This window comes from Thyridium curvatum (genome assembly GCF_004353045.1).
Source record: "Thyridium curvatum strain D216 chromosome Unknown NODE_21_length_474914_cov_86.438106, whole genome shotgun sequence".
Classification (NCBI taxonomy): domain Eukaryota; kingdom Fungi; phylum Ascomycota; class Sordariomycetes; order Thyridiales; family Thyridiaceae; genus Thyridium; species Thyridium curvatum.
This window is the reverse complement of record NW_022156776.1, coordinates 414,267-438,632: the sequence shown is the minus strand read 5'-3', so window position 1 is coordinate 438,632 and position 24,366 is coordinate 414,267. Positions and strand designations below refer to the sequence as shown.

The window sequence follows — 24,366 nt, the reverse complement described above, 5'->3', positions numbered from 1 at the left end:
CATGAGCAGACCAAAGTATCTCGGTCAATTTACCGCGAGTGGCCGCGCTCACGATTGCGAGCCTTGTGAATTCCGAGTTGAAGGTTGGAAGTCCAGTTAAGATAACTACGTAGTGGGGCTGAGAATTACATGCCTTGATTCCAACCTTCTCATACTAAGTTACCTTGCCTTTAATCGTTTAATCGGCATTATTTTGATCTACAACAGCCACAGATGTTCCATCCTTTGCCAGACAAGTGCCCTGGGCTGCTCCATCACGGTCACATACCACATATCATCCATCATCATACACCGCGTACATAAGATTTCAGAAAAGTCTATTCACTATCTCATACACAGGGGAACCCTTTCGCCCCCCCAGTTTCGCGTTCCCCCGTAAGCAGCTCTAGCTGTAGGTCTTTCTAGACGGAGACATCTTGTATACACTACACCTTTTCTGTTCTTCGCGTTCGACCGAGAGACAAAGGAGAAAGAGAGACCATTTCAAAGTTGTTTACTCAACCCTGAGGCTCTGTAATCTAGCTTCCGTAGCAATAACCTAATCATCAATCACACAAGGGTCGTTAGCAAAAAGATCACACTCCCTGATAGTAATCGTAGAGAGAGAGAGAGAGGAAAAGACTCACGTCAAGCGCCTGCTGCACCTCCAGCACCTTGCGCACCTCGCCCAGCCAGTCCCGGCTCAGCGTCTTGGCCCACCCCTTGAGGCCGTTCATCTCGCGCGCCGCGCCGTCGAGGTCGCCCTCCTCGAGCAGGCTCTGCGTGCGCGTCAGCACGCTCTCGACGTCGTCGCCCGCCGCGTGCCCTTGCTTCTTGAACATGACCTTGCTGAGGATCAGGCTCGACGCGTGGCTCGCCACGCCCGCGTCCTCGGGCAGCAGGCTCGCCTTGCGCACCTCGCCCGCCACGCGCCGGAACCGGTCGATCAGGTCCGGCGTCGGCGGCAGCCCGCGCTGGTACGAGGCCGGGTTGATCGAGGCGATGGCGGCGTCCACGACCGGGTCGTCCGAGGCGATCTCCTTGAGGGCCACGAGCTCCTTGATGAAGGGGCGCGGGTGCGTGGCGTCCTCGAGGCTGGCGCGCACGGCCTCGACGGCGACGTGCAGCTGCTGCGTACGCTGGTTGGTGCTGACGACCTCGTTCCAGCCCGCCGTCAGCTTCTCGAGCTCCGACACGGCCGACGACAGCTCGTTGAGCTTGCCGAGGCGGCCCTCCCGCTCCTGCTCGACGCGCGCCTTGACCTCCTGGGCGAACTGCCTGTTGAGCTCGACAGCCTGCTCGAGCAGCCTGTTCTTGGTCTTCTCCTCGTTGACCTGCTGCTCGCGCGCCGTCATGTTCTTGAGGCGCTCGTCGTAGCTCTCCCGGAGCTTCTGCATCTCCTCCTCGAACTGCTGGCGCCACTGCGCCTCCTGGGCCACCATGGCGGCCTCGACGCGGGTGACCAGGTCGGTGGCGGCGCGGTCAAACGCCTCGGTGCGGCCCACCAGCGACTCGGCGGCCTTCTTCTCGGCAGCCTCCTTGATGAGCTTGATCTTCTGGCCGACCTTGTTCAGCTCGTTCTTGGCCTTGCCGATCGTCGAGCCGTACTTCTCGTTGGCGTTGTCGTGGTTGATGACGGTGATGATGTCGTTCAGCATGCGGACGAGGTCCTGGACGACGGGCTCGACGGCGTCGTTGACAGCCAGCGGGTCAATCGGCGACGCAGGGGGCCAGCGGGACGGCTCATCGACCTCGGGAGCCTTGAAGGCCGGGGTAGACGCTGCGGTGGCGACAGTGGGAGCGGCGGCAGCAGCAGCAGCAGCAGCAGCCTTCTTGGGGGCCTCCTCCACCTTGGGCGCCGGAGCGGCTTCCTTGGCCTTGGGCTCCTCAGCCTTGGGCGTCTGCTTCTTGGCCGCGGGCTTGGACTCATCCTTCTTCACGGCCTGGACCTTGGCCGAGTTGGAAGTCACGGCGCTCGACTGCCGGCTGGAAGCCTCGTGGTCAGCCACGCGCCATGACGCACCGCTCTGGGCGGGGATCTTGACGCTCTCGCCGGTGCTGTGCTGCCTGTTGACGCGGTTCGCCATCTGGGGGAAGCGCTTGCGGAAGTCCATCTCCTCGAGGTAGAGCACGGCCTGCTCGCCGAAGGGCACGTACTCGGTGAAGAAGTCGTGGAAGTTGTCGTTGATGCGCGAGTACCACACGCCTCCGCCAAAGGCCAGAGCGCCGAGGATGGTCATCGTCAGGACGTAGTTGCGCAGGCGGCGGAAGAAGCCGCCTCGCTTCGGCGCCGGGGGAGGAGGGGGAGGCGGCGTTGAGGTCGCGGCGGCAGCCACCTCGGGAGCTGGAGGCGTCAACGGGACATTCTCAGCGGGGATCGTGGCCTCGGCGACAGCCGGCTCAGAGGTCGGGGGTTTGCTGCCGGCAGCAGTGTTGGTCTCGGACACGGGGATAGCCGCTGGCTTCTTGTCGTCGGCGTAGCACCTCTATCAATTGAACAGTAGTATGTCAGTTTTCTGCCAGTGATGAGAGTATGTAGTGGCCAAACACCAAACAATCGATAGCTGGGAGGGGGCTGGCTGAGACGTGGGATCTGGTCGCATGACGTCCTGTCCAAGCATGTGCGGGAGCTCGCTCTCACTCACCTGGCTGATCAGGCCGGCAGGCCTCACGGCAGCGACTTGCCATTGACGGCCGGCGGCGGCAGCAAGGGGCCTGCCGCTCAGCGCCCTTGCGGTTCGAAGAGATGTCCGCAACATGGGGGCATGTGGTGGTTGAGCCGAGCTCTGTGTGGTTTGTTGTGAGGAGGTGCCACGTTGGGGTCGTTTCCAGAGGGCCGTCGTCGAAAGTGCATGAGCGAAAAAGTTCGGCAAAGCTGGCGCCCCAGAATTCCCGGTTGCGGGTGCAGGGGGGCTGCCAGCTACGGCGGGTGGGTGCACGGACCATCCCATCATTCAGGCAGTACTCATAGTTACTGACTGTGATCTCATCAAATCTCACAATCGGGGTCGGGGCAGCAAGTGCTCATGAACGATATTATTGGCTCTATATCCTACTATACAACGACAAGAAGACGCTGTAGATGCACCGGCCGTCCTTCAAAGCGCACGACAGATCGAGGTTGAGCGTTTCCTCAAGTTGGGGAAAATCAAAATGCTGCTCCCACGCTCCCTCTCACTCTCACGTACCGTACCCTCCCTCTTCTCAACCTTCCTCTCGCTCTGTAACCATGAAGACAACCAACCAGGTAAGGCGTCAAAAATTCGGTAAAAAGGTATTACAAAGTGACTAGAACCATCCTACCAGCAGACTCCAACGGTAAATCAACAGTCCGTGACCCGGGTGGACGAGGACGGCCAAAGAATGACAGAATGACTAGCAATGACTATGTTGCAGTCCAGCACACTCTCGGCTGTGTGCCCGGTAATTACGTCGATGCTCCGTCTCAAGTCTCCGCTCGTGTGCTGGCTCCCTCTCGTGAATCTCGCAATGTGCGTGCTTGTGTCTTAGCAGCTGCATGCGCCGCCCGCCTGGGTGTTCGCATTGTCTGGCGTCAGGTTGACCCCGGCGCGTTGTCCGGGCCGGGCATGTCTGGGGCCGGCCTGATCCAGCGGCAGCTTCTTGGCGATGGCTGTGAAGAGATCCCGCACGTTCTCTGCCGTCTTTGCCGACGTCTCGAAGAAGAGGAGGCCGGCTTCGTTGGCATATGCCTCGGCATCGGCGGTGGGGATGGCCCGCTTGTCGGGCTGCTCCGTGACCAGATCCAACTTGTTACCGGCAAGCGCGATGATGATGTTCTCATTGGCTTGTCGTTGCAGCTCCTTCACCCAGGCCTTTGCCTTGTCCAGAGATGACTGTGAAACGAGTTAGCCTGCCACATCCAAGCGCCATCGAGGACCGTGGTGGGGGACGCGTACTGCTTGAGTGATGTCGTAGACGACTACCGCGCAGTTGGCGTTACGGTAGTACATGGGCGCAAGAGACTTGTAGCGCTCCTGCCCAGCCGTATCCCAGATCTCGAACTTGACGGTGGTGTTCTCATCGAGGGAAATCGTCTGGGTAAGGAAAGCGGCGCCGATGGTGGATTCTCTGTACGAGTCAAATTGATCCTGCGAGGGAGGGGAGTCAGTACGATGCCCGGTTGACCTATAAACAACAATTCACTCCTTACCTTGACGAAACGAAGGACTATGGAACTCTAGATATCACATGTTAGCGAGGGACAAAGGCGATTGCGACACCGGTGATATAGTAGTACCTTTCCGACAGCAGACTCGCCTGTATACATGATTAGCATCCCGAATGCGGGTGTCGGATGGGTAAATGAGGGATAGCATACCCAACAGTACAAGCTTGAACTGTGCGAAGCGGTTGCCCATTCCGCGAGCGCCGGGGGGACCTCGAGCAGCCATGGTGGATGTGGATGCTAGAGACGGAGTCGATTGTGCTCGGGCTGGCAGAGGACGGAGTCAGCGGTCAGAGACTGCGGTCGAAGGGATTTGGCTCGGGTTGAAATCGTCGATGGATAGAGAACCAAGACTCGGCCAGTCGGATGGTTGAATGCGAGTCGAGGTCTGGAGCGTCGGGGTTCAGGAGCAGGACTGAGGCGGTAGTGACGGATCCAGAGTTGAGAAATCGGTGTTGCCTTGGAGGTTCTGGGCTGGTGGATGGAGACCATGCGGACCTGCTGAGCAACTGGTAAGACTCGCACACGTCAGGCGTTGCGCCGCCCGTGGGTTCTCGGGGAATCCACTGAAAAAGACCGCTGGGAGAGGGCACTAGACGAGGATGCAGATGGGCTTGGCTGGTGTGGCTGGGCCGCTGGCTGTCCTGAATCAGGGTACACATGACCACACATAGCCGTGTTCTGCTTATCTAATGAGATTACAATCACGTGGGTGCGCCCAAACAATTTATCGAGGCGCAGTTGCATCATTGACGACCCCTGGCCTTATCTTATCGGAGCTGTGACGCTTGGCGGGCAAATGCGACGAGGAAATGAATGTGCTAATTCCCCCAAGATAGAGACAGCTTGCGATAAGCTCCAGATTCTTGGTACACCACCATATCCTAGGGATAATCTTTCTCAAAACCAAGCAGCCTCACAACCAGGGACGGCTGTACCAGTGAACCATCTGCATTCCCAGAATCATGATACGTTAGGAAGTGTCTACAAAGAACACAATTTCGGTCCCTTCCTCTGTTCCAAGCCATCCGCTCTGCGACGCGTGCGCACCACAGGCTCGCTTTCAAGATGAGCCTCCCTTACCGGGACATCAACGTCCAGGCGGCGCCCGACTGCTACATCTTCACCTCGCCCTCCTCTCCCAATGCTCCAGCTCTGACGATCGACCGCCCTACCGGGGATGTGAGGCTGGCTGCCCCAGGCCCTGTCTCCAGAAAGCGCGTCACTCGCGTCTCCAGCGTTGCTGGCATTCTGGGCATGATCCGTTTGAGGCTCGGTGAGTTTTTGGACAGCCGGTGACACCAATCCTGGCTGCATTTGGGCTGACTCGTATCTGTTACAGATAAATATGTCATTGCCATTACCAAAGCCCAGCCAGTCGGCCGCCTGCGTGGCCACATGGTCTACAAAGTCATCGCCACCGAATTCCTCCCCATGCGAGAACGCCAAATCCGCGATCCAGATGAGGACCGGTTCTTGGCCTTGCTCAAAGCCTTCCTCAAGTCCGGTGCCATGTACTTCTCATACTCGGTCGACCTGACCAACAGCTTCCAGCGCCAGTCGCAGCACGAAGAGACTACTCCCATGTGGATGAGGGCGGACGACCGCTTCTTCTGGAACAAGTACATTCAGTCGGATTTCATCGATTTCCGCACCAGGGGTGCTCGTGGCCAGCCGGGACCCCAGCAAGGCGTCGACCCGTTTATCCTGCCCGTCATCTTCGGCATGCTCGAGATCCACCCGACCACCTTCAAGACCACACCCCTGACCGTGGCCCTCATCACAAGGCGGTCACGGTACCGTGGTGGTACTCGCTACTTCTCCCGCGGTATAGACGAGGAGGGTCATGTCTCCAACTACAATGAGACGGAACAGATTGTCGTCCTGAACGATAACAGGACGGGGCTGGGTGGCTACAGTGGCAGTGCCGACATGCAAAGCGGAAAGCTGGGGGGTTCCGAGGGCAAGGAGATGCAGATTCTGTCCTACGTCCAGACCCGTGGTAGTGTCCCTGTATACTGGGCCGAGATCAACAATCTCTCCTACACGCCCAAGCTTCAGATCCGGGGCATCGACTCTGCCTTCTCCGCAGCGAGCGCGCATTTTAGCGAGCAGATCAAGATCTATGGCGACAACTACCTAGTCAACCTGGTCAATCAAAAGGGCAGGGAGCAGAGGGTCAAGGAAGCCTACGAGCAGATGGTGGAGAAGCTCGTCACGGCGCCGAGGGAGAGCACTAAGGGTGATCTCCGCACCGAGGAGAAGTTCCACGTGATCGAGCCCGGCTCCTCCAAGCAGGTCTTCGACCGCCTGCACTACGTCTACTTTGACTTCCACAGCGAGACAAAGGGCATGCAGATGCACCGCGCCCAGCTGCTCCTCGAGCAGATGCAGGACGCCCTCGTGGCGCAGCAGTACTTCCGCGCCGTCGACATGCCCGCCGGCTTCGACGGCGGCCTCGAGGTGCGCAACCTGCAGACTTCGGTCGTGCGCACCAACTGCATGGACTGTCTCGACCGCACCAACGTCGTCCAGTCCATGCTCGCCCGCTGGACCCTCGACCGCATGTTTGTCGACCTGGGCATCATGCAGCGCGGCTCCACCTTCAAGGCCGAGGACCCGGCCTTTGAGCTCATGTTCCGCAACCTCTGGGCCGACAACGCCGACGTCGTGTCGCGCTCCTACTCGGGTACCGGCGCCATGAAGACCGACATCACGCGCCTCGGCGTGCGCACGCGCGCCGGCGCCCTGCGCGACGGCCAGGTCGCCGTCTCGCGCTACGCCCGCAACAACTTCCTCGACGGGCCCCGGCAGGACGCCTTCGACCTCTTCCTCGGCGCCTACTCGCCCGCCACCGCCAGCGTCGGCACCAGCCTCGTCTTTGCCGACACCCGGCCCATCCTCATCCAGGCCATCCCCTACATCCTCGCCTTCAGCGTCTTCTTTGTCCTCGTCGCCCTCTTCACGCGCCGCCTGCCCGACTCGGCCGTCCTGCCCACGCGGCTCTTCATCCTCTTCTGGACCGGCGCCGCCGCCTGGTCTCTGCACTTTATCCTCAGGAACGGCATGCTCTATGTAAGTTTGTCTTTTTCGTCTCTTCTACAGCTGCCCTTTGTGGGTTCGAGGAACTAATGTGTCTCTCTTCCTCGTTACAACAGGTCAACTGGCCCAAGCTGAACCCGCGGCCGTGGGCGACCGAGGGCTACCACGAGACCATCAGCAAGGTCAGGAAGGACCCCGTTATCGGCGGCCTCGTTGCACGGCACGAACGCGGCCTCAGCACGGCGCGCTACCTCAATGCCGAGGAGGGCAAGAAGAGGATCGAGTAAGATACTAACGAAGGAGAGTGAAATGAATATGAGGAAGGGCTGTGGGATGATGTTCAACCCCTCCCAGCCGGACACGGGCTTTCGCCCAGCGTAGTAATGTTCTTTTGTGTGGCACAGTTACAAAGAAATAAAACGTCATAATTCACGTTCACGACTTCAGTCACCACCTTGCAGTGCCGGTTCTTTTCCGTGAGGTTCTGGAGTAAAAGTAAAGTATCATCATTAATAGTATAGAGTTCCTTTTTATCTTGGAAAGGCTAAGACCTGCAATGGATACATTAAACAGAAGAACAAAAGGCCATGTTGGGTATCGAATCGCCCTGATGATGGAAAAAGAAACATAGAAAAGGGACAGAAAAGACAGAAAGAGAAAGTCGTGATGTCCATATCCAACAACCTACACCGCCCACATCTCCAACACACTCTCTCGTACAAACTTCCTTTCCCTGGCTCCCTGGCTCCCTGGCTCCCCCCTCATTCTCGTCTGGTACTCAGCACATCCGCCGCCACTCTACAATCTGTTCTATTGTCTCCGTGTCTCTCTCTCTCTCTCGCCTCGTCGGAAAGAAAACCCACGCTCCAGCTCCGCTCCCTCACAGCCAAAGCAACCACCTCACCCCGGCAAACAGCCCGCTGCCGACGCCCCAGACCACCCGCGCGATCATGACGACGAACCACACGTACCACATGAACCCGACGAGCATCCACTCGACGCCGAGCCACCCCGCGCGCCGCACCCAGCGGAACCGCCGGCGCCGGCGCCGCGACATCTTGTCGATGACGTCGACGACGCGCTTGACCTTGAGCCGCTGGCCCTCGAGCAGGTCGTTGACCACGCCGTCCGCCTCGTCGGCCGCGGCCCGCGTCAGGCCCGACAGGTCCGCCGCGAGCTTGCCCCGGAGGCACTCGACGCGCTCGCGCAGCGCGGGCGTCGTCTCGCCCGCGAACCGGTCCGCCGACGCCTGCCACCTCTGCCCGGACGCCTGCACCGACTGGCCCAGGACGCGCGCGGCCGCCGTGTACAGCTCCCGCTGGGAGACGGGCCGGCCCGCGAGCTCGTCGCGCCGCTGCGGGCTGAGGGCCACGATCTCGGCCCAGCGGAGCGCGCCCGTGGTGGCGGCGCTGCACGCCGACGACGACGCCTCGGGCAGGAGGCGCGGCTCATTGACGCGCCGCGCGATCTCGTTGGCCACTATGCCCGAGCCCAGGATCATGGCGCGCAGGCGCGCGACCTCGCGGCGCGAGAGCTGGGAGGCGTCCTGCGCCGGGTGCGGCGACGGGCTGCGGTCCGACAGGGACCAGTGGCGCGTGCCGTGCGACGAGGCCGAGAGGTGTCTCGAGCGCTGGGTCGCGAGGGGCTCCGGCAGACAGAGGACGTGGTTGAGGCGGGCGCCCGCCGCGCGGCTGTTGTCGTCCGCGATGCTGCCCTTGCGCGACTGCGAGGTGGACACGTCGCGAGTGCGGCTCAGCTCCCTTGGCGGTGTGTCGGAGGGCGAGGCGCTCTGTATGTCGATCTTGGGTGGCTTGAGCAGGTCGAACCTGGACGACCGGCGGCTCGGAGGTCGGGATATCGGGGACTGGTCTCTGGCATTGAGCCTGTCATGAGATGCCATTGTGGATTGGAATGTCGGCATGACGCTGAGATAGTGCTTTGCCTTGAGTGTTTCGTCGTTGCGTCTCTGAGAGGTAGCTCGCGAGGGCACGGCAGAGCCTCTAGACCTGCCACGCGTGATGGCCTCATCTTCAGACTCGCTGGAAGAGGTGTTGGAGGTCTGGTCGTCGTCTTCCTTGCGCCAGAAGAGCTCGCTGACCTTGGAGACGCCGTTCCGTAGGACAGAATCAATACGCGGGCCGGTCTTGAGGAGTGACCTCAGACCTGATGACTCTTCGCTGCGAAGGCGCATGCTACCGATACTACGATGTGCTTTGTGGCCTTCATCGGTGCCCTTGGACTGGATCTTGCGAGCAGGACTACGCGATGGCCGCCTCTCGACCCTGGTCTGCGTTGGCGACAGCGTGGCCGGAGTGTCTACAGGGCCCCCAATATTGCCTGCATGTGCATCTTCTTGCCTGTCCTGGATGTCGTTGCTGCGGTCCATGGATCTCTCGCGACTCCTGTCGCGGAAGATGTTCTTGACTTTGCTGAAAGGGTTCCGTGGTGGGGACCCAGGTCTGCTCGAGCTGGGCGTAAAGTCTGCCCCGATTCCAGGCACGAAGCCAACATCTATAGGGCGAATACCGGGCGAGGGTGGCTGTGAGACGTTGTAGTCCACAGATAGTCGACGGCCCGTAAGGGGCACTTCGGGTACTTCGAGACTAGCACGGCCGGTCTTGATCGGAGAGCCCAGCTCTGGCCGTCCGATGGGAAGCTTCTCGTCTGATCCACTGTGTTCAGCTCCGTGTGACCCTCGCCGGCTCGGACCTCGACTGGGTCCCGTTGAGCTACCTGATCGCGGTCTGTCAGGGGTAGTCAAGTCGTTGTTAGTTGACTTGGTTCTCTGTAATTCTAGTTCGTACGACTCCCTGGCCTCTTTTTCTCGTTCTTCCAGGGCAATCATCTCTGCCATCTGCTTCTCCAGGATGTCCTTGCCACCAGCAGTGATGGTATCCTGCCTAACCCGTCGTCGCCGGGGTTTTGGATCGCTATCACTGTCTGACGTGTCAGAAAACGAAGCCTTGCGGGACCTGTAGATATCATTGGAGGCGACCGAACTCCCCTGCCGGTGGTGGCGACCCCGGAGATGCTGAAGCTTGTGCCGAGTCTTGCGTGTACGTTCTTGTTCGGCTCGGGGCGAGTTTGTGTCTGCGATCGACTTCTCGACTATAGGGATAGTTTCTGCCTTCTTTACAAGGTTAGGGGCTGTCGCAGCATTGCCGTCTTCTGTCTGTTGCGAGATGGGTCGGTAAATTTCTGGATCCTGGGGGAAGACTCTGTGCCAATCCCGGTCCTCCACCAGCTTCTTGTTGTCGCCCTGCTCGAGCCAATACACGTCTGCTAACATGTCTGCCGGGTCGATGACCCAATCGACACGGGGACGTTTGGGCTTGTTGACGACCACAGAGGGTCGTGACGAGTTCGACGGAGGAGAGCTGTGCATCAGAGTCTCATCAGCTCCTGCGAATGGAGGGAGTAGTGTGCCACCGGGAGTCTGGCTTTGGCCCGTAGCAGCCCACTTAGCCACGCCATCAACCCAGTCTGTCACCCTGGTGAGATCCCCGAACCCTTGGCCTTCACCATCGATAGCCTTTCTCTCACGAGCTCTGACCTTCCGATTGCGAATATACTGGAGAGGGTTATATTCTCGGCCTAGGGTGACAGCACCTGGATCGGTAGTTCCAAAGTAATGTGCTCGGTTCGTATGCGCCGGCGAGCCTGGAGGACTTGTAGTGGCGATCCTCTCCATCATATCTGGCTTCAAGGGCGGGACGAGTTCCAGGACTCGACGATATTGCGCCAGCAGCTCCAAGTAGTCCTTCGCCTTCTGAGCTCTGGACAATGTCGACTGGGAGAAGTGATATCGATAGGACCCGTCAATGGGGTCGAAGGTAGACTGCAGCGGGCTGCTCAGCCTTGGGCCTGACACGATCCTCGATCCTCGATCAGGCTTGGGCGATACTGTTCTTGAAGTCCGTCTCTGTTGCTGCAGCTGCTGTCGTAGGCTGCCTCCGACCGAACTGTCTGGCAAGGGGGCCAGGCGTGGAGGCAGTGGGTGGGACACGTTGCGTCTCGCTGCTAAGCGCCTCGACTCGCTGAGGTTGAGGGCCATATTGACAATCTGCGTAGAATCCAAATCCAGTAACGTGTTGGATGCTTGCGACGGCAACCTAGGAGGTGTGTCTCCATGAGACGCGGGCTGCTGGGAGCCTGGAACACTGAGTCTCTCCTGTTTGGTATGTCTTTCGGTTCGCACAGGGATCGTATCAGACTCCTGTGGTCTGTCGGGAGTGGTACTCGCATTCTGCTGCTCCTGTACATCAGAGACCTGGTGTCTCCTGGCTTGGTGTCTTTTATGTGCTTCGTGTGTTTCCCGTGGCGATCCATCGAGAGCACCCGAGAGCAGGAATGCTCCGCTTGATCTGTTCTTGTTGGTGCGATGACTCCGTCTCCTTTCCTCCCTTCGGCCCTGCCCGTTGTCCTGCGTGCTGCCGTGCGATGCGCTTGGAGACGTGGCCGGCATTTCGGACGAGGACCGCTGCGTGAGGGTCGTGTCGGTCATCGAGAGGCTCGACGTGAGCCTCCCCATCGTGCTCGATTCGCCCGTCTCGTAGCTCCCCATGCTCCTTCGTTCTCGCGACCCGGAGCCCCTGGCGGGCTGTCTGTCGTGATGGTGTTGGGCATGGTTGGCATCGTGGTCCGTCATCGCGGTTGTGCCGAGGACGTGCTCACATGTCAATGTGCCATAGGGCAGTGCGGTCTCAGGCAACGGGGCGCGGCGATGATCCGTGAAGCATCTTCACAGAAAAGTGGTCTGTCGTGGAGAACAGGGTTCAAGAGAACCAAGTTCACGGGGTAGCTGAATCACAAGCAAAATAGCCAACAAAATGCAGTTTTTTCTTCTTTGCCGTGGGGTCGGCACTCAACAGCCTATGACATGTGGTTCCACGGGAGGGAGAGATCTCATGGGTGCATTAGTGATTTTGAAATATATCAAGGCAAAGGCGGCGCGTGTCGGCATGGGCAAGTGATCGGCACACACAGTGAGAGGGATGACGACTGGGCGAAACCGGCACTGCTCCTTGTTTGGAGCCCTCTCGGTTTCCATTCCAGCTTCGAAGCTGTTAATGATGGGTCAGCTACTCGCTGAGGACAGCCTGCATGGGGCTCTGATTCACTAACAGCTGGGGACTTGAGCCCATGCGCTAGCGACGAGCCGACCGTTTTAGCGCCTGCTTTTAGGGTCCGGGGTGTACTTTCAGGGGACCGATCCAGGCCGAACCATGGATGTACGACTTCACAGGATTAAGGGGCCCCAACAAACAGATCTGCTGCAGGTATAAGGATACCGGCGCAGAACACGATTTGTCTCGGGATGATATTGGAATGGATTCATGGGATGCTAAATGCTCTCTGTATATGCAAATGCTCGCTAGCCATTCACGCTACCCAATTTTCACTTGGGACATAGCTGGAAATAAATGCCACGGATACACATCAAATCCCAACCCAGTGCAGGAGAATCAATCAAAAGACCGTAAGAGAGCTGACGAATCCGTTCTTGAGCACTTCAAAGACAAGCCCCGGGAAGCCATACAGAGTCGTGGTCGAGTCTTCGCTACCGTCCACCTTCTTACCGCCAACTCCGCGACTCGGCAGAGCCCCAGTGTCGCCCTCCCAGCCGCCAAGGAGCTCAACACTGCTTCCCGGACTATCACCCCATCCTCGGTTGAGGACCATGCCTCGCTGTTGCTTCTTGGCCTCGTCCTCAGAAGAGTATATCGACTTCCACTCCTCGCGTAGTCGTTGCTCAACATCACTGAACGGCGACTCCGAGCTGATTGGTGATTCCTGTGTAGACGGCTGCAGGTAGTCTATCTCCCAACGGCAGCGTCGGTGTCTGTTGAATGGATACGACCCGGGGATGTTTCCATGCAAAATCATCTTTGTCGCCACTAGACTGTCTGCCGTGCCCATCTTTATCGACGCGCCAGCTGCATTCTGCTCTTCAGCCCGAGACGGCGGAGGCCTTGACGGTGCTATCGGCGTTGAAACCAATATGTCGAAGCCAAGGTAGAAGTAATTGTAGAAGCATTCGCTGGATACGTTACCGACAATATCGTCTTCGATGGCACCATCGGAAGCATCCGAGTCATCCTGCGCAGAGGACTGGTCTGTGTCAGTGAGGGGGTCATGGCGTCTCATGTCAGCCCCGTTTGGCCTCGTCCGGCTGTTGCTAGCTGTGCGGATTTTGTGGATGTACATCCGCTGTTCATTCTTCCGGTATATGGCATCCGGAGGGCCCAGCTCGGCGACCAAGTCCTGAGGAGTTGTCTCACCCAGAGTTATCCAGACAGAAGAACTTGTCCACTTCCTGAACAGCTGCAGTGTCCCACCGCCGTGGATCTTAATCAACGATATCTCGTCCGGAGACGTATCCTTGCCCTTAGCTAGCGGGGTAAAAGTCTTGACGCTGGGGAGAATCTCCGTCCATAGCGCATCCCGAGACTGGGCCCAAGAGTCCCCGCTGAAGACCGTCATCGAAGTTGCAACTGACGTTCCCGAGGAGGACAACAGGGATACGGCATCCTTGTCGGGAGAATATGCAGAACTTGGCATTGGGAAGGTGAAAGCTACACCAGGATAGGAGAGCACATATGTGCCCATGTCCTGCTTGGCCGCGTCTGTTCCAGGTACGAACTCGCCATCATAAGTTGGGCCCAGAAACCTAGTGTAGATATGTTTGAAGCTGGGGCCCGTGGTCGTTTCTTGCGCAGGGCCCGATGCAGAGCTCGAGGGCTTGAAGAGATCCCTTTCCTTGTTCTGCTCCTTGAAGATGATGTGATTCTTGGTGAAGTCCAGGACTTCTATGAGTCGTAATCGTTGTTCCGGTCCATCAAACCGCAGACGGATTCCATTGGCAGGCAGACCTACAACCACCGGCTGGGTGACGGGATCGGAAGGAGAATAGACAAGGTCGAGCTTTGGGAAACGTTGTGGCTCGGCTTTGAGCCGGGTCAGGATATCGTGGAGGGATGCTCCGAGGACTATTGGATATGTGTATTTCGAGTTAGAGAACTGCGGCAGCATTCAGACACGTACGCGAGATGGCTCACCCAGGAAACCCAGAGCCCGTCCGGGATGCACCTGGGCAGAGAACTGCGACATGGAAGTGAAGCGTGGACTGGGGTCGGTCTAGAGATGCGGCATGTATGGAGGAGTAAAATGGTTATAATATGAGGTCGATGCTGTTCATATGGAACATCAAACTCAGAAGGGAGAATCCGTCATCAGTTGCACTAGATGAGCTGCTTTATGCTTTCCTCGAGACTGATGGGCTTCTGGCTACATCACTTGATAAAGACAGACTGCCAGAAGTAGTTTGAAATGGATGAAATAGACAAGCGTTGGTTTGCGTTGGTTTCACACGCGCGCATTGTCAATCGCAAACAGTCATCCTCGTGATGCTAGGGAGGGGCTAGCTGAGACGTCATCTGCCCTTTCAGGGTCGATAGGTACAAGTACCTACAAGCCACTTGGTCAGGTACCTCTCCGGGAGTGTGGGGGAGAACGGGGCCGAGGCCTGGCCTGCACTTGAATGCACTGACCACCTCGACGTCTTGCGGTGTGTCGTGGTTGCCGTGCCAATCCGGCGGCCCCCACCGTGTTGATTGTTAGCGCTTTCCCACGCCAAACCCCTGCCAATGCTGGGTCGGCACTATCAACAACGTCTGCCCTGCTGCATTTGCTGCGAACAGAACGAGCCTTGGCCGTTTGTAGGGCTCAATTTGCTGCTGCACCCGTCTAGTGTGTCTCATCCTGGAGCTTCACCTCTTCTTATCATAGAGCACCCTGTTCCTGTGCGACTACTCTCAATTATTGCATGGGTCTGCATCCCAACGTCAACGACACCTTTTCCCACAGCATCATTCTCTTGCTGAGCTTCCATACACGTCTGGAACCTCGTTTTGCAAGACACGATAGTATCATCACCGTCAATGAGCTCCTTGCGGGAGCCCTCGCGGCGGGGCACCAATGCCCTGACCACATCATCATCAGTACGATCCGGCGCTGTCGGTCGCGCCGGAGTCCGCCAGACCAAACGCGTCTCTACCACTTCAAGACTCCAATCACATCTGCCACCGGCCTCGAGGCCGGCATCACGACTAGAACGAACCGGTGCTGTCTCTCCAGTCGAGTCCCTCGCCTCTGTGGCCACGTCTGCGACCGCCGGCACCAAGCGCAAGGAACGCGATTTCGAGTCCGACCCCAGCGAGGAGACGAACATCAACGTTGTTGTCCGCTGCAGAGGTCGCAATGACCGTGAAGTCCGCGAAAACAGTGGCGTTGTGGTGCTGACCGAGGGGGTCAAGGGAAAGAATGTTGAGCTTTCTATGGGACCCAATGCTTTGAGCAACAAGACCTACAACTTTGATCGTGTCTTTTCCCCGGCGGCTGACCAGGGGATGGTTTTTGATGAGGTCGTCAAGCCCATCCTGGACGAGGTAGGCTCTCATCGTGACACGTGCGTGATAATGAAGACTGCTGACACGGCTCAGATGCTCACTGGCTATAATTGCACCATCTTTGCATACGGACAGACCGGCACGGGGAAGACGTACACAATGTCTGGCGACATGAGCGAGTCGCTCGGATATCTGTCAGAGGCTGCCGGGATAATTCCCCGGGTCCTCCAGTCATTATTCCACAGCTTGGACTCGGAAGAAACTGAGAGCACTGTCAAGTGCTCGTTCATCGAGCTGTACAACGAAGAGCTGCGCGACCTTCTCTCACCGGATGAGAGTGCCAAACTGAAGATCTTCGAGGACAACTCGAAGAAGGGTCATGCAACTACGGTAGTCCAGGGTATGGAAGAACGCCATATCGCCAGTGCCGGTGAAGGTATCAAGCGCCTCCAAGAAGGAAGTGTCCGCCGCCAGGTTGCTGCCACCAAATGCAACGACCTCAGTAGCCGAAGTCACACTGTTTTCACCATTACCGTGCATACCAAGCGAACGGGCGAGGACGGGAAGGAGTACCTTTGCTCCGGGAAGCTGAACCTCGTCGATCTGGCTGGAAGTGAAAATATTCAACGCTCTGGAGCAGAGAACAAGCGTGCAGCCGAAGCCGGCCTCATCAACAAGAGTCTTTTGACTCTTGGCCGTGTCATCAACGCACTGGTCGATCGGAGCTCCCATATTCCTTACAGGGAGTCAAAGCTCACACGACTCCTACAAGACTCTCTTGGAGGACGGACAAAGACTTGCATCATTGCTACTGTGTCTCCAGCCAAGAGTAATCTCGAGGAGACCATCTCCACCCTCGACTATGCATTCCGCGCCAAGAATATTCGAAACAAGCCGCAGATGAACCAGCTCATCGACAAGAAGACGCTTTTGAGGGAGTTCACGGCCGAGATCGAGAAGCTCAAGAGCGAGCTGATCGCTACCAGGCAAAGGAACGGTGTCTACCTGACGAACGAGGCATACGAGGAGATGTCCGTCCAAAGCGAGTCTCGTCGGATCCTTGCCGACGAACAGGCCGCCAAGCTCAGTATGCTCGAGAACAACCTGCGAAACAAGGTCCAAGAGCTATTTGATCTCACTTCTAGCTTTATGGGACTCAAAAAAGATCACGAAGGGACGCAAGCGCAGCTCGAGGAGACCAAGGAAGTGCTAGACCAGACGGAGCTTGTCCTCAACGCCACGAGGAAGACTCTCGCAGAGGAGACGCATCTGCGCAAAGCGCACCAGGACACTGAAGAGAAGCTCAGTAGCCTGGGCGGCGAGCTCCTTGATACGCTGAAGACGACAGTAGACCACGTTGGTGGCCTGCATGCAAAGAACAAGAGAAAGTCGGATCTCCAAAATCTCAATCGAAGCACATGGGCAGTATCGCAGTCACAGGTGTCTGAGGTTACACAGCTTGTGGAAGGACGCATCGAAGCGCTGCGTAAGACACAAGATGTACACATTTCCACTATCTCGCACAAGATGAAGTCGTTTGTCGAGGAAGAAGTGCAGAAGCTGTCCTCGACGCAAGAGTTCCTGGATCAAAACCTGACCCAATTCGCCGACTCTAAGAGGGACCTGCTGGAGCAGCAAGCCAAGTCCAAGGAGGAGATGGATGAGGTCCTCGAGGAGATCAAGGTCGTCCGGGATCATATCAAGGACCGCGTTGGCGACAGCCTACAGGCCATTGCTTCAGCCGCAGAGAGGATAGCGGAGGACGTCCTCATTGAGCTCAACACCTTCCACAACCAACTTCACTCGTCGTACAGTTCGCTCGGGAAGGACTTCAAGTCGATCTTTGAGGATATGCTCAAGCATATTTCCTCGCAACGAGGGGAGGCCAACAGTCTGCGAAAGCGAATCGTGGAGGCAGGGGAACAGGCAGTCCTTGCTAATGCATCTGCCTCCGCTCAGATAGAGCAGGTAATCCGGGAAGAGAGGCAGCAGGCCGCTGAGGATCGCACGAAACTCCTCACTCGGATCACTGCAATGATCAACGCGCAAGCAGAGGCGCAGGACGAACGACTAACTTCTAAAGCCAACTTCATCAAAGACAGCATGGCCGAGTCTGGCAAGATTCTCGACACTGGCGTGGTCAACTACGCGTCGGGCATGGATACCTGGGATGCCCAGGAGCAGCAGTTTGTTGAGAGCGCTACTCGTTCTCGCGACGCCATCAAGTCCAAGCTCAAGGACGACTGGACGGTAAGTCAATTCTTGAAACTTGAGCAACTCCCTTCCTGTTACTAATGGTTGATATAGACGGCAAATGACCACAGCAAATCCATCCAAGAGGCGACCAAGTCTGTTCATGCCGAGACGATTCGCGTGGTGGACGAGCAGCTGAAGGATTTGGATGTGCAAATGAGGGATCTGGACGATTTCGTCACTCGCGCACGCTCTGAGAATGCTAGCCATCACGATCAACAGATCTCTGCAGTGCAGTCTCTCTCCACAACCGTCGAGACCTCTCTATCCAATATCTCCGACCACTTCACCACGACCTTTGACCGCGTCAAGGATCTTGGTGCGGACATGGACACTGAGACCGAGGGGCTCCGACAGCAGCTTGAGCCGGTTTCGCAGGAGCTCTGCCAGCCACTCAGCACGCTTCGCGAGGACATCACCGGCACGGCGCTGCACGAGTACGAGCCCACGGGCGATACTCCAGAGAAGAGGCAGTACCGGTACCCGGGCGAGCTGCCCAAGACGGAGCCGCACGAGGTCCTCATCGCCCGCCTGGAAGGCGCGCCGACGCCCAGCAAGCCGCCTGCGGCGACGACGGCGGTCTTCAGCGACTTTGACGGGTCGGAGCGGGCCAGGTCACCCTCGAGGCCGGCCTCGTCGTCGGGCGCCAGCGACACGGTCAAGATACCGCTGGGCATGAGCCTGCGCGAGGTGAACCCCAACCTGACGACGGGGTCCATCATGTTTGACCCGTCGGCGAGCGTCATGTCGCTGCAGGGCAACGACAACACGATGCCGCTGTTCCGGCGTAGCACGCGGCTGCCGCAGAAGCACGTCAAGGCGGCCAAGGGCGGCGCCGTCGTCACGATGGAGGGCCGCGAGAACGTGCCGCCGTCGTCGTTCTCGCAGAGCACTTCGAGGAGGAAGAGCCCGCGTCTTCACTGACCTTGGGTTTGAAAGGTCTGAGACGAGGCCGAGTCTACATAGTTGCTGTAACTGTCGATTGTTGGGTTCTTTTTTTTAGTATGGTGTCTGGAGTGTGAGGGGAGGTAATTATAGGAGTCGGGGGAGCCGTATAATTTTCGTTAGAGACTGGCTGGGTAGAGATCGATAAGCCAGCAATGGGTTTTCACCTTTCGTTCTTTTCGTTAAAGCTTTGTATAGGCAGGTTATTGTGGTTGGTAGGCTTACTGAGTATACCTGATACCCTTCTTTATTGCGCGTATCAAAAAGAAATTGGAATTCAAGATTCAATTCTTCTCATTACAAGATTCGGCATGACTGTCGGCCTGGTTGGTATACTTCTGTGGCCAACGCTGAGTTCAGTTCATGACGATACCGATACCACTTAAGTTGTTGAGGCTCAAACACCGTATTCAGCTCTACCATACTCCGACCATCGCCATCCCCATGCTATGATCCGTAGCAACATGCGCTCAAAGTCCTTCCCCATGTCTCAGCCCGGACCCCTCCACCCCTTCTGCGTCTTGATCGGCCGCAGGAACCCGTCGACGTGCACGCCGCCGCTCACGTCCCCGCCCTCCTCGCTGTAGCAGTCGTAGTCGTACATGTCCGCGTCCAGAACCTTGTTGTTCTTGACCCCTTCTCCTCCTCCTCCTCCGGAATCTGCCGCCGTCGGAGCGACGATGGGCGTCGGACCCCTCGAGGAGGTGGCGAGCCCCGGCGCCTCTTCCTCGCCGTGCACGAGGCGCAGGTGTCGCACCAGGTTGGCCCGGCGGCTGAAGCCCTGCACCGCGCGCGCGCAGTCGGCGTGGTGGCAGTAGGACGTCACGCCGCCGCCGCCGACGGAGCTGCTCCTGTTCCTCCGGGGACGCGGGCGCCTCCCCGCCGGCGTTCCCTTGCTGCTGCTGCGGCGGTCGCCGTCCTCGTTGTCATCATCGCCCTCGCCATCGTCGTCCTCGGAGGAGGGCGAGGAGGGGGCCGCCGACGGCTCGGGGGAGGTCGTGAACGCGGCGGCGCTGGACTGCCTGCTCAGCGCGCGCAGCTGGAGGACCGTGTCCACGGCCATGGCGTTGTCGTCGTCCGAGCCAGAGTTGTCAGAGTAGTCTTCGACGGACTGCTTCACGCCGGGCGTGTAGCGCGTCGTGACGACGGGCCCGCGGTGGGGCGGGATGGTGCGCGTGTCGACCCCTTCGCCGAAGAGCTCTGCGCAGCGCCGGGCGGTGCGCGACAGCACGCCCGGCGGGAAGCCGGCGAGGGCGGCGGCGGCGAGGACGTCGGACCAGTCGCGCGGGCTCCAGCGCTCGAGGAGGGCCTGCCTGTTGCGCTGGCGCTGGGCGTCTGTTATCGTGGGCGGAGGGGATGCGTGGGCGGAGGAGGACGGGTGGCGGTTGTCTTGCTGGGCTGGTGGCGGCGTGGTGGCTTCCTCGGGCGGCGGCGGTTTCTTGTCCTCTTCGTCCTCTTCGCCGGAAGAGGAAGAACCGGAGAACTGGGGGATCTTCTTGTGCTGCAGGCGCGCTATGCGGACGAGGTAGGCCCTCTCCGACTCGCCCTCGAGGCGGGGGTAGGCCTTGCGCGGCTTGCCTCTGTTGCGCTTGGGTTGTTGCTTCTGCTTCTGGCGTTGCTTGTCTTCCTCCTCCTCTGCGGCCGTCTCGAAGGTCTCGTGCTCTTCTTCGGACGCCTCGGGAGAGGAGGGGTAGACGGGCATCTTGTCGTGGCGCTGCCGGGCGATCCGCTCCAGGGCCTCCCTCTCGCTCTCGCCCTCCCGCGACGCGTAGCGCGTGCGCGGCCTGCCCTTCCGACGGGGTCCCTCTGTATCCATATCAGGCGAGGACAATAGTGCGGCAGACGCCGTCCTCCTGCCGGGCGTGTTGCTGCGCGGGCGGCCCCTGCCTCGACGGGGGCGCGGGCGCGGGTCGGACCCGGCTTCGCTGTCGGAGGTGTTGGTCGCCGACGACTCGGACAGGTAGTTTATCCCCGCGACGCGCGCGTTGTGCAGCACCGTCAGCGCGCGGTCGAGGCTGGACAGGATGTGCCGCGTCGAGGGCCGGAGGAGCTCGTAAGACCGCTGGTCGTCGGCCGAGACGACGGGCATGTAGGTCGGCGCGGTGCTGTCCAGGGCGGCGCTGCGTTTGGTCTCCGGATCGGCTTTGATGGCCGCCGGGCTGCCGGTGCTTGAGAAGAAGACGTCTGGTCCTGTCGCGGGACGCCGCTGTTCCTCGGCTGCCTGGGCCTCTTCTGCTGCTGCTTTCCGGTGGAGCTTGGGCTCTCCCAGACCGCGTTTTCTGAACTTTGCGCTGGCGAGCTTGAGGATGGTCGCCGAGACGGCTTCCTCCAAGGCAGCGCTGGGGTGCGCCGGCGGCCGCGGGTGTCTGTACACGTCTCGCGCGGCGCCGGGCCCGTCCTCACCCGCCGTCTTGAAGAACTCGTCGGACGGCAGCTGGTGGCGCCTCATGGGCCACGCGGTCCAGCCCTTGGGCGGCTCCCAGTCCGGGTTCCAGTCGACGGGCTGGCCTGTGACCTTATCCACATCCTGTGTCTCACGGTGAGTATTCATTTGATCTGGCTTGTAAAAGTGGATGATGATGATGATAGCAAGACCTACCTGGCCCTCGACGGAATCTCCTGCTGTGGCGGCGCTGCTTTTCCCTCCCCGCCGCCGCCGATGCCTGTGCTTGAGCGCAAACGCGTTGTACAGGTGCACGGAGAGGTCCTGGTTGCGGGTCTGCTCGAGCGCAGTGTGCGTGAGCCGGTCGTCCTCGGTCAGGGTTCTCCACGTCGCGTGCGAGCCCTTCCAGCGGTTGGGCCTGGCCTCATACAGGTCCTCCGAGTCGATCGAGCGAATCTCGTCCGTGTCGTAGTCAAAGGGGATGTTTCCATCCTCACCTTTCGACGGCGCGGACATCTTGCTTGGCTAGATGTATCCTCAAGATCATAGTCGTCTTTTGGGAGTGGTTCTCAAACGTCTCGATCAGTCGAGCCGCATAGGGTACCACTTGTGTGGTGGTTTGGAGGTTTGAGGAGCATTCATGGATGAGATTGAGTAGAGAATTACCTTAGGTAGTTAGATAGTTATTTGATGTTAGTGAGTTTTGGCGCTAAGACTTGGAGAAATGCGCTAAGAAGAATCACGGTGGTAGCTTGCTTCCCGTCCACACTACGAAACATCTCCAACATTGTCAGCCTCAAGTCATTGTATCGGGCGGCCCTGTGTTATTCAGGTGCCGTCATGACACAGAACTAAGTAATTCTTTGAGTTGGTTGGCCTCATGTTGCCATGTGTTGTCATCTAGCTGTGCATCCGCAACCCCACAGAAACATACAGTGCTCCCAACTTCCAAAATACACCAAGGCATGCATGCATACAGTCCCATACATCACGATGATACTCTCTGTGCTCTAATCGAGTGGAAAACCACCCACCTCCTTCATCTCCTCCCGTGTAGTTGTTGTTGCTGTACTAACCAATCACTCCGTCCTCCTTCACATCCTCCCATACTCCCAACAATCGCCCCCGAGGACAACTCACTGCCCCTTATACAACCACCTCGCCTCGTCAAACACAACCTCGAACCCGACGCGCTCAAACGCGCCCACGGCAGCGCACAGGTCGTGGTACCCCTCGAGCCCCGTGACGGGCAAGTCCTGGTCGCTGTCCGTCTCCTCGTGCAGGTCCCAGGAGCCGACGACCTGCCCGCCGCGGGTGAAGAACACCTCGGCGTCGATGCCGCCGCGGCCCTCGGCGCCGGCCCGGAACCGCATGCCGACGCCGTACGTCTCGCCCTTGCGGAACGGCGCCGTGAAGCTCTTGCCTCCCCACATGTCGTTGACGTACCTGTGCCCGTCGTCGCCGTGCACGGCCAGGCTGCCGCGGTGCCACCCGGGCAGCCGGAAGGCCGGGTAGGGCAGCGCGCTGAAGCCCATGGCCAGCGTGACCTCGGCGCCGCGGCCGTGGCCGGGCAGTACCCGCACCTCGTAGTAGATGGTCCGCGTGCGGCGGCCGCCGTCGAGCAGCGGCGAGTGGTGCGCCACGGCGTACAGCGGCGGGTAGGCCAGCAGGCACGCGTCCGGCGCGCCGTCGAGCGACCTGCCTTCCCAGCAGCCCGCGCTCGTGCGCCGCAGCTCGCCCTTGAAGTTGGGCGGCTGCACGAGCGTCAGGTTGTGGTACTCGAGCGCGCCGAGCTCCTCGGCGCTGAGGCGCTGCGCCGGCGGCGCCAGCGGGTACTCGTCGCACCAGCGCGTGCCGGCCTCGGCCTGGGCCTCGGTCGCGTTGTTGGCCGGCGAGCGGTCGAAGCCCGAGAAGAGCGCCGGCGGGGGCGGGAAGAGCGACGTGTCCGGCACGGCCGACTGCCAGTCGTGCTGCTGCGCCGAGCCGGGGCCGCCCTCCTCCTTCTTTCCCGGCGGCGGACCCGGCGGCGGCGCAAAGTCGTCGCCGCCGCCGCCGCCGCCGTTCGCTCTGCCGGGCGGCGGACCTGCTGGTGGCGCAAAGTCGTCGTTCCTGCCGATGCTGCTGCTGGCACCGGCGCCGGGCGGCGGTCCGGGAGGCGGAGCAAAGTCGTTGTCGGTGACGTCGACGTACGGCTGGGCCTTGGCGTAGTCCTTGGCCGGAGGCGGGCCGGGCGGCGGGGCGTACGATGTCGAGGACGACGACGACGGCCCGGCGTGGGATGGCGGCGGGCCCGAGGGCGGCGCGTAGTCTGCCGCCGCCGCCGACTTCTTCTCGTTGTTGTTGTTGTTGCTGTACGATGCCGGCTGCGACTGGTAAGAGGGGTTGTTGTTGACGCCGCCGGCGGGCCTGGGCGGCTCGGCCGTCGGGTCGTAGTTGTCCTTCTTGCCGAAGCACATTGTCTTTGGCCTGAGAATTCCGAGGTTGTCCCTGGTACTCTCAATGGATGGTGGCGGGGGGTTGAGAAACGTATGTAGTTGTTGAGCGAGGAGTATGAAGAGCGATTGGCTGTGATGTTGGGTGATCAAGATTGTCCCGACTCAGACAGACCAGATGCTCGAATCCCGGTTATGCGTTTCGAAGATGAGATGATGATGGGGGCTCGACTTGTGGAAAAGTAAAGCTCCTGCCTGCCCTTTATCTCTCTCCGTCGTATCTGATTCAAAGGCTCTTTGTGAGCTCGCAGAACGAATGAGGCGTGACCAAGGTGCGCAGCCAATAGACGTGTGCTTGAACCCGCTCACTTACAACGAAAGCAGTAGTTATCTCAAATACTCGCTCTTCTTTGTGCCACTCGGAGGCTGTAATGATGACCCCAGTGGAGAGAAGAAGCGTTTGCAGAGAAATGCAGAGAAGGAATAAATCGGTGGTCGGATTGAGCTGACCGACCCCGACCTCTCTGACTCTGAGTTTACGGAGTCCGCCAAGCCAAATAGTCAATTAGCCGGATCGTGGCACTGCTGTCGGGACCCCGAAACCAAAACCAACAGGTGAAGTCAAATGGTTGTTGAATCAATCGACCCCATTCCATTTCTCCTCCCCGCACAGCCCCCAAACCATGACGTGGAGCGGGTCATGACACCTACAAGCTGCTTTGGGGACATGGGAGCCCT

At 59.2% G+C, this 24,366-nt stretch overlaps 8 protein-coding genes across 8 annotated transcripts; 2 read left to right on the top strand and 6 right to left on the bottom strand.

The window, feature by feature from the left end:
• Positions 1-575: 575 nt before the first annotated feature.
• Positions 576-2,738, bottom strand: E0L32_004495 (uncharacterized protein; the record flags this gene model as incomplete). The annotated part of the gene is made up of 2 exons (XM_031138912.1): positions 576-2,465; positions 2,625-2,738. The coding sequence occupies 2 exons, from the start codon at positions 2,736-2,738 to the stop codon at positions 576-578; spliced, it is 2,004 nt and encodes a 667-aa protein (XP_030997226.1).
• A 747-nt stretch (positions 2,739-3,485) lies between these two features.
• Positions 3,486-4,391, bottom strand: E0L32_004494 (uncharacterized protein; the record flags this gene model as incomplete). The annotated part of the gene is made up of 5 exons (XM_031138911.1): positions 3,486-3,833; positions 3,897-4,088; positions 4,151-4,177; positions 4,238-4,257; positions 4,319-4,391. 5 exons carry the CDS (start codon positions 4,389-4,391, stop codon positions 3,486-3,488), a joined length of 660 nt encoding a protein of 219 aa, XP_030997225.1.
• Positions 4,392-5,233: 842 nt separating this feature from the next.
• E0L32_004493 (uncharacterized protein) lies at positions 5,234-7,494 on the top strand (the record flags this gene model as incomplete). Its single annotated transcript, XM_031138910.1, has 3 exons — positions 5,234-5,441; positions 5,508-7,240; positions 7,324-7,494. 3 exons carry the CDS (start codon positions 5,234-5,236, stop codon positions 7,492-7,494), a joined length of 2,112 nt encoding a protein of 703 aa, XP_030997224.1.
• Positions 7,495-8,087: 593 nt separating this feature from the next.
• E0L32_004492 (uncharacterized protein) lies at positions 8,088-11,672 on the bottom strand (the record flags this gene model as incomplete). Its single annotated transcript, XM_031138909.1, has 1 exon — positions 8,088-11,672. One exon carries the CDS (start codon positions 11,670-11,672, stop codon positions 8,088-8,090), a length of 3,585 nt encoding a protein of 1,194 aa, XP_030997223.1.
• A 1,004-nt stretch (positions 11,673-12,676) lies between these two features.
• Positions 12,677-14,317, bottom strand: E0L32_004491 (uncharacterized protein; the record flags this gene model as incomplete). Its single annotated transcript, XM_031138908.1, has 2 exons — positions 12,677-14,196; positions 14,266-14,317. The coding sequence occupies 2 exons, from the start codon at positions 14,315-14,317 to the stop codon at positions 12,677-12,679; spliced, it is 1,572 nt and encodes a 523-aa protein (XP_030997222.1).
• An 830-nt stretch (positions 14,318-15,147) lies between these two features.
• On the top strand, positions 15,148-18,792 carry E0L32_004490 (uncharacterized protein; the record flags this gene model as incomplete). The annotated part of the gene is made up of 2 exons (XM_031138907.1): positions 15,148-17,865; positions 17,923-18,792. The coding sequence occupies 2 exons, from the start codon at positions 15,148-15,150 to the stop codon at positions 18,790-18,792; spliced, it is 3,588 nt and encodes a 1,195-aa protein (XP_030997221.1).
• Positions 18,793-19,303: 511 nt separating this feature from the next.
• On the bottom strand, positions 19,304-21,712 carry E0L32_004489 (uncharacterized protein; the record flags this gene model as incomplete). The annotated part of the gene is made up of 1 exon (XM_031138906.1): positions 19,304-21,712. The coding sequence occupies one exon, from the start codon at positions 21,710-21,712 to the stop codon at positions 19,304-19,306; it is 2,409 nt and encodes an 802-aa protein (XP_030997220.1).
• A 620-nt stretch (positions 21,713-22,332) lies between these two features.
• Positions 22,333-23,652, bottom strand: E0L32_004488 (uncharacterized protein; the record flags this gene model as incomplete). The annotated part of the gene is made up of 1 exon (XM_031138905.1): positions 22,333-23,652. The coding sequence occupies one exon, from the start codon at positions 23,650-23,652 to the stop codon at positions 22,333-22,335; it is 1,320 nt and encodes a 439-aa protein (XP_030997219.1).
• Positions 23,653-24,366: the final 714 nt, after the last annotated feature.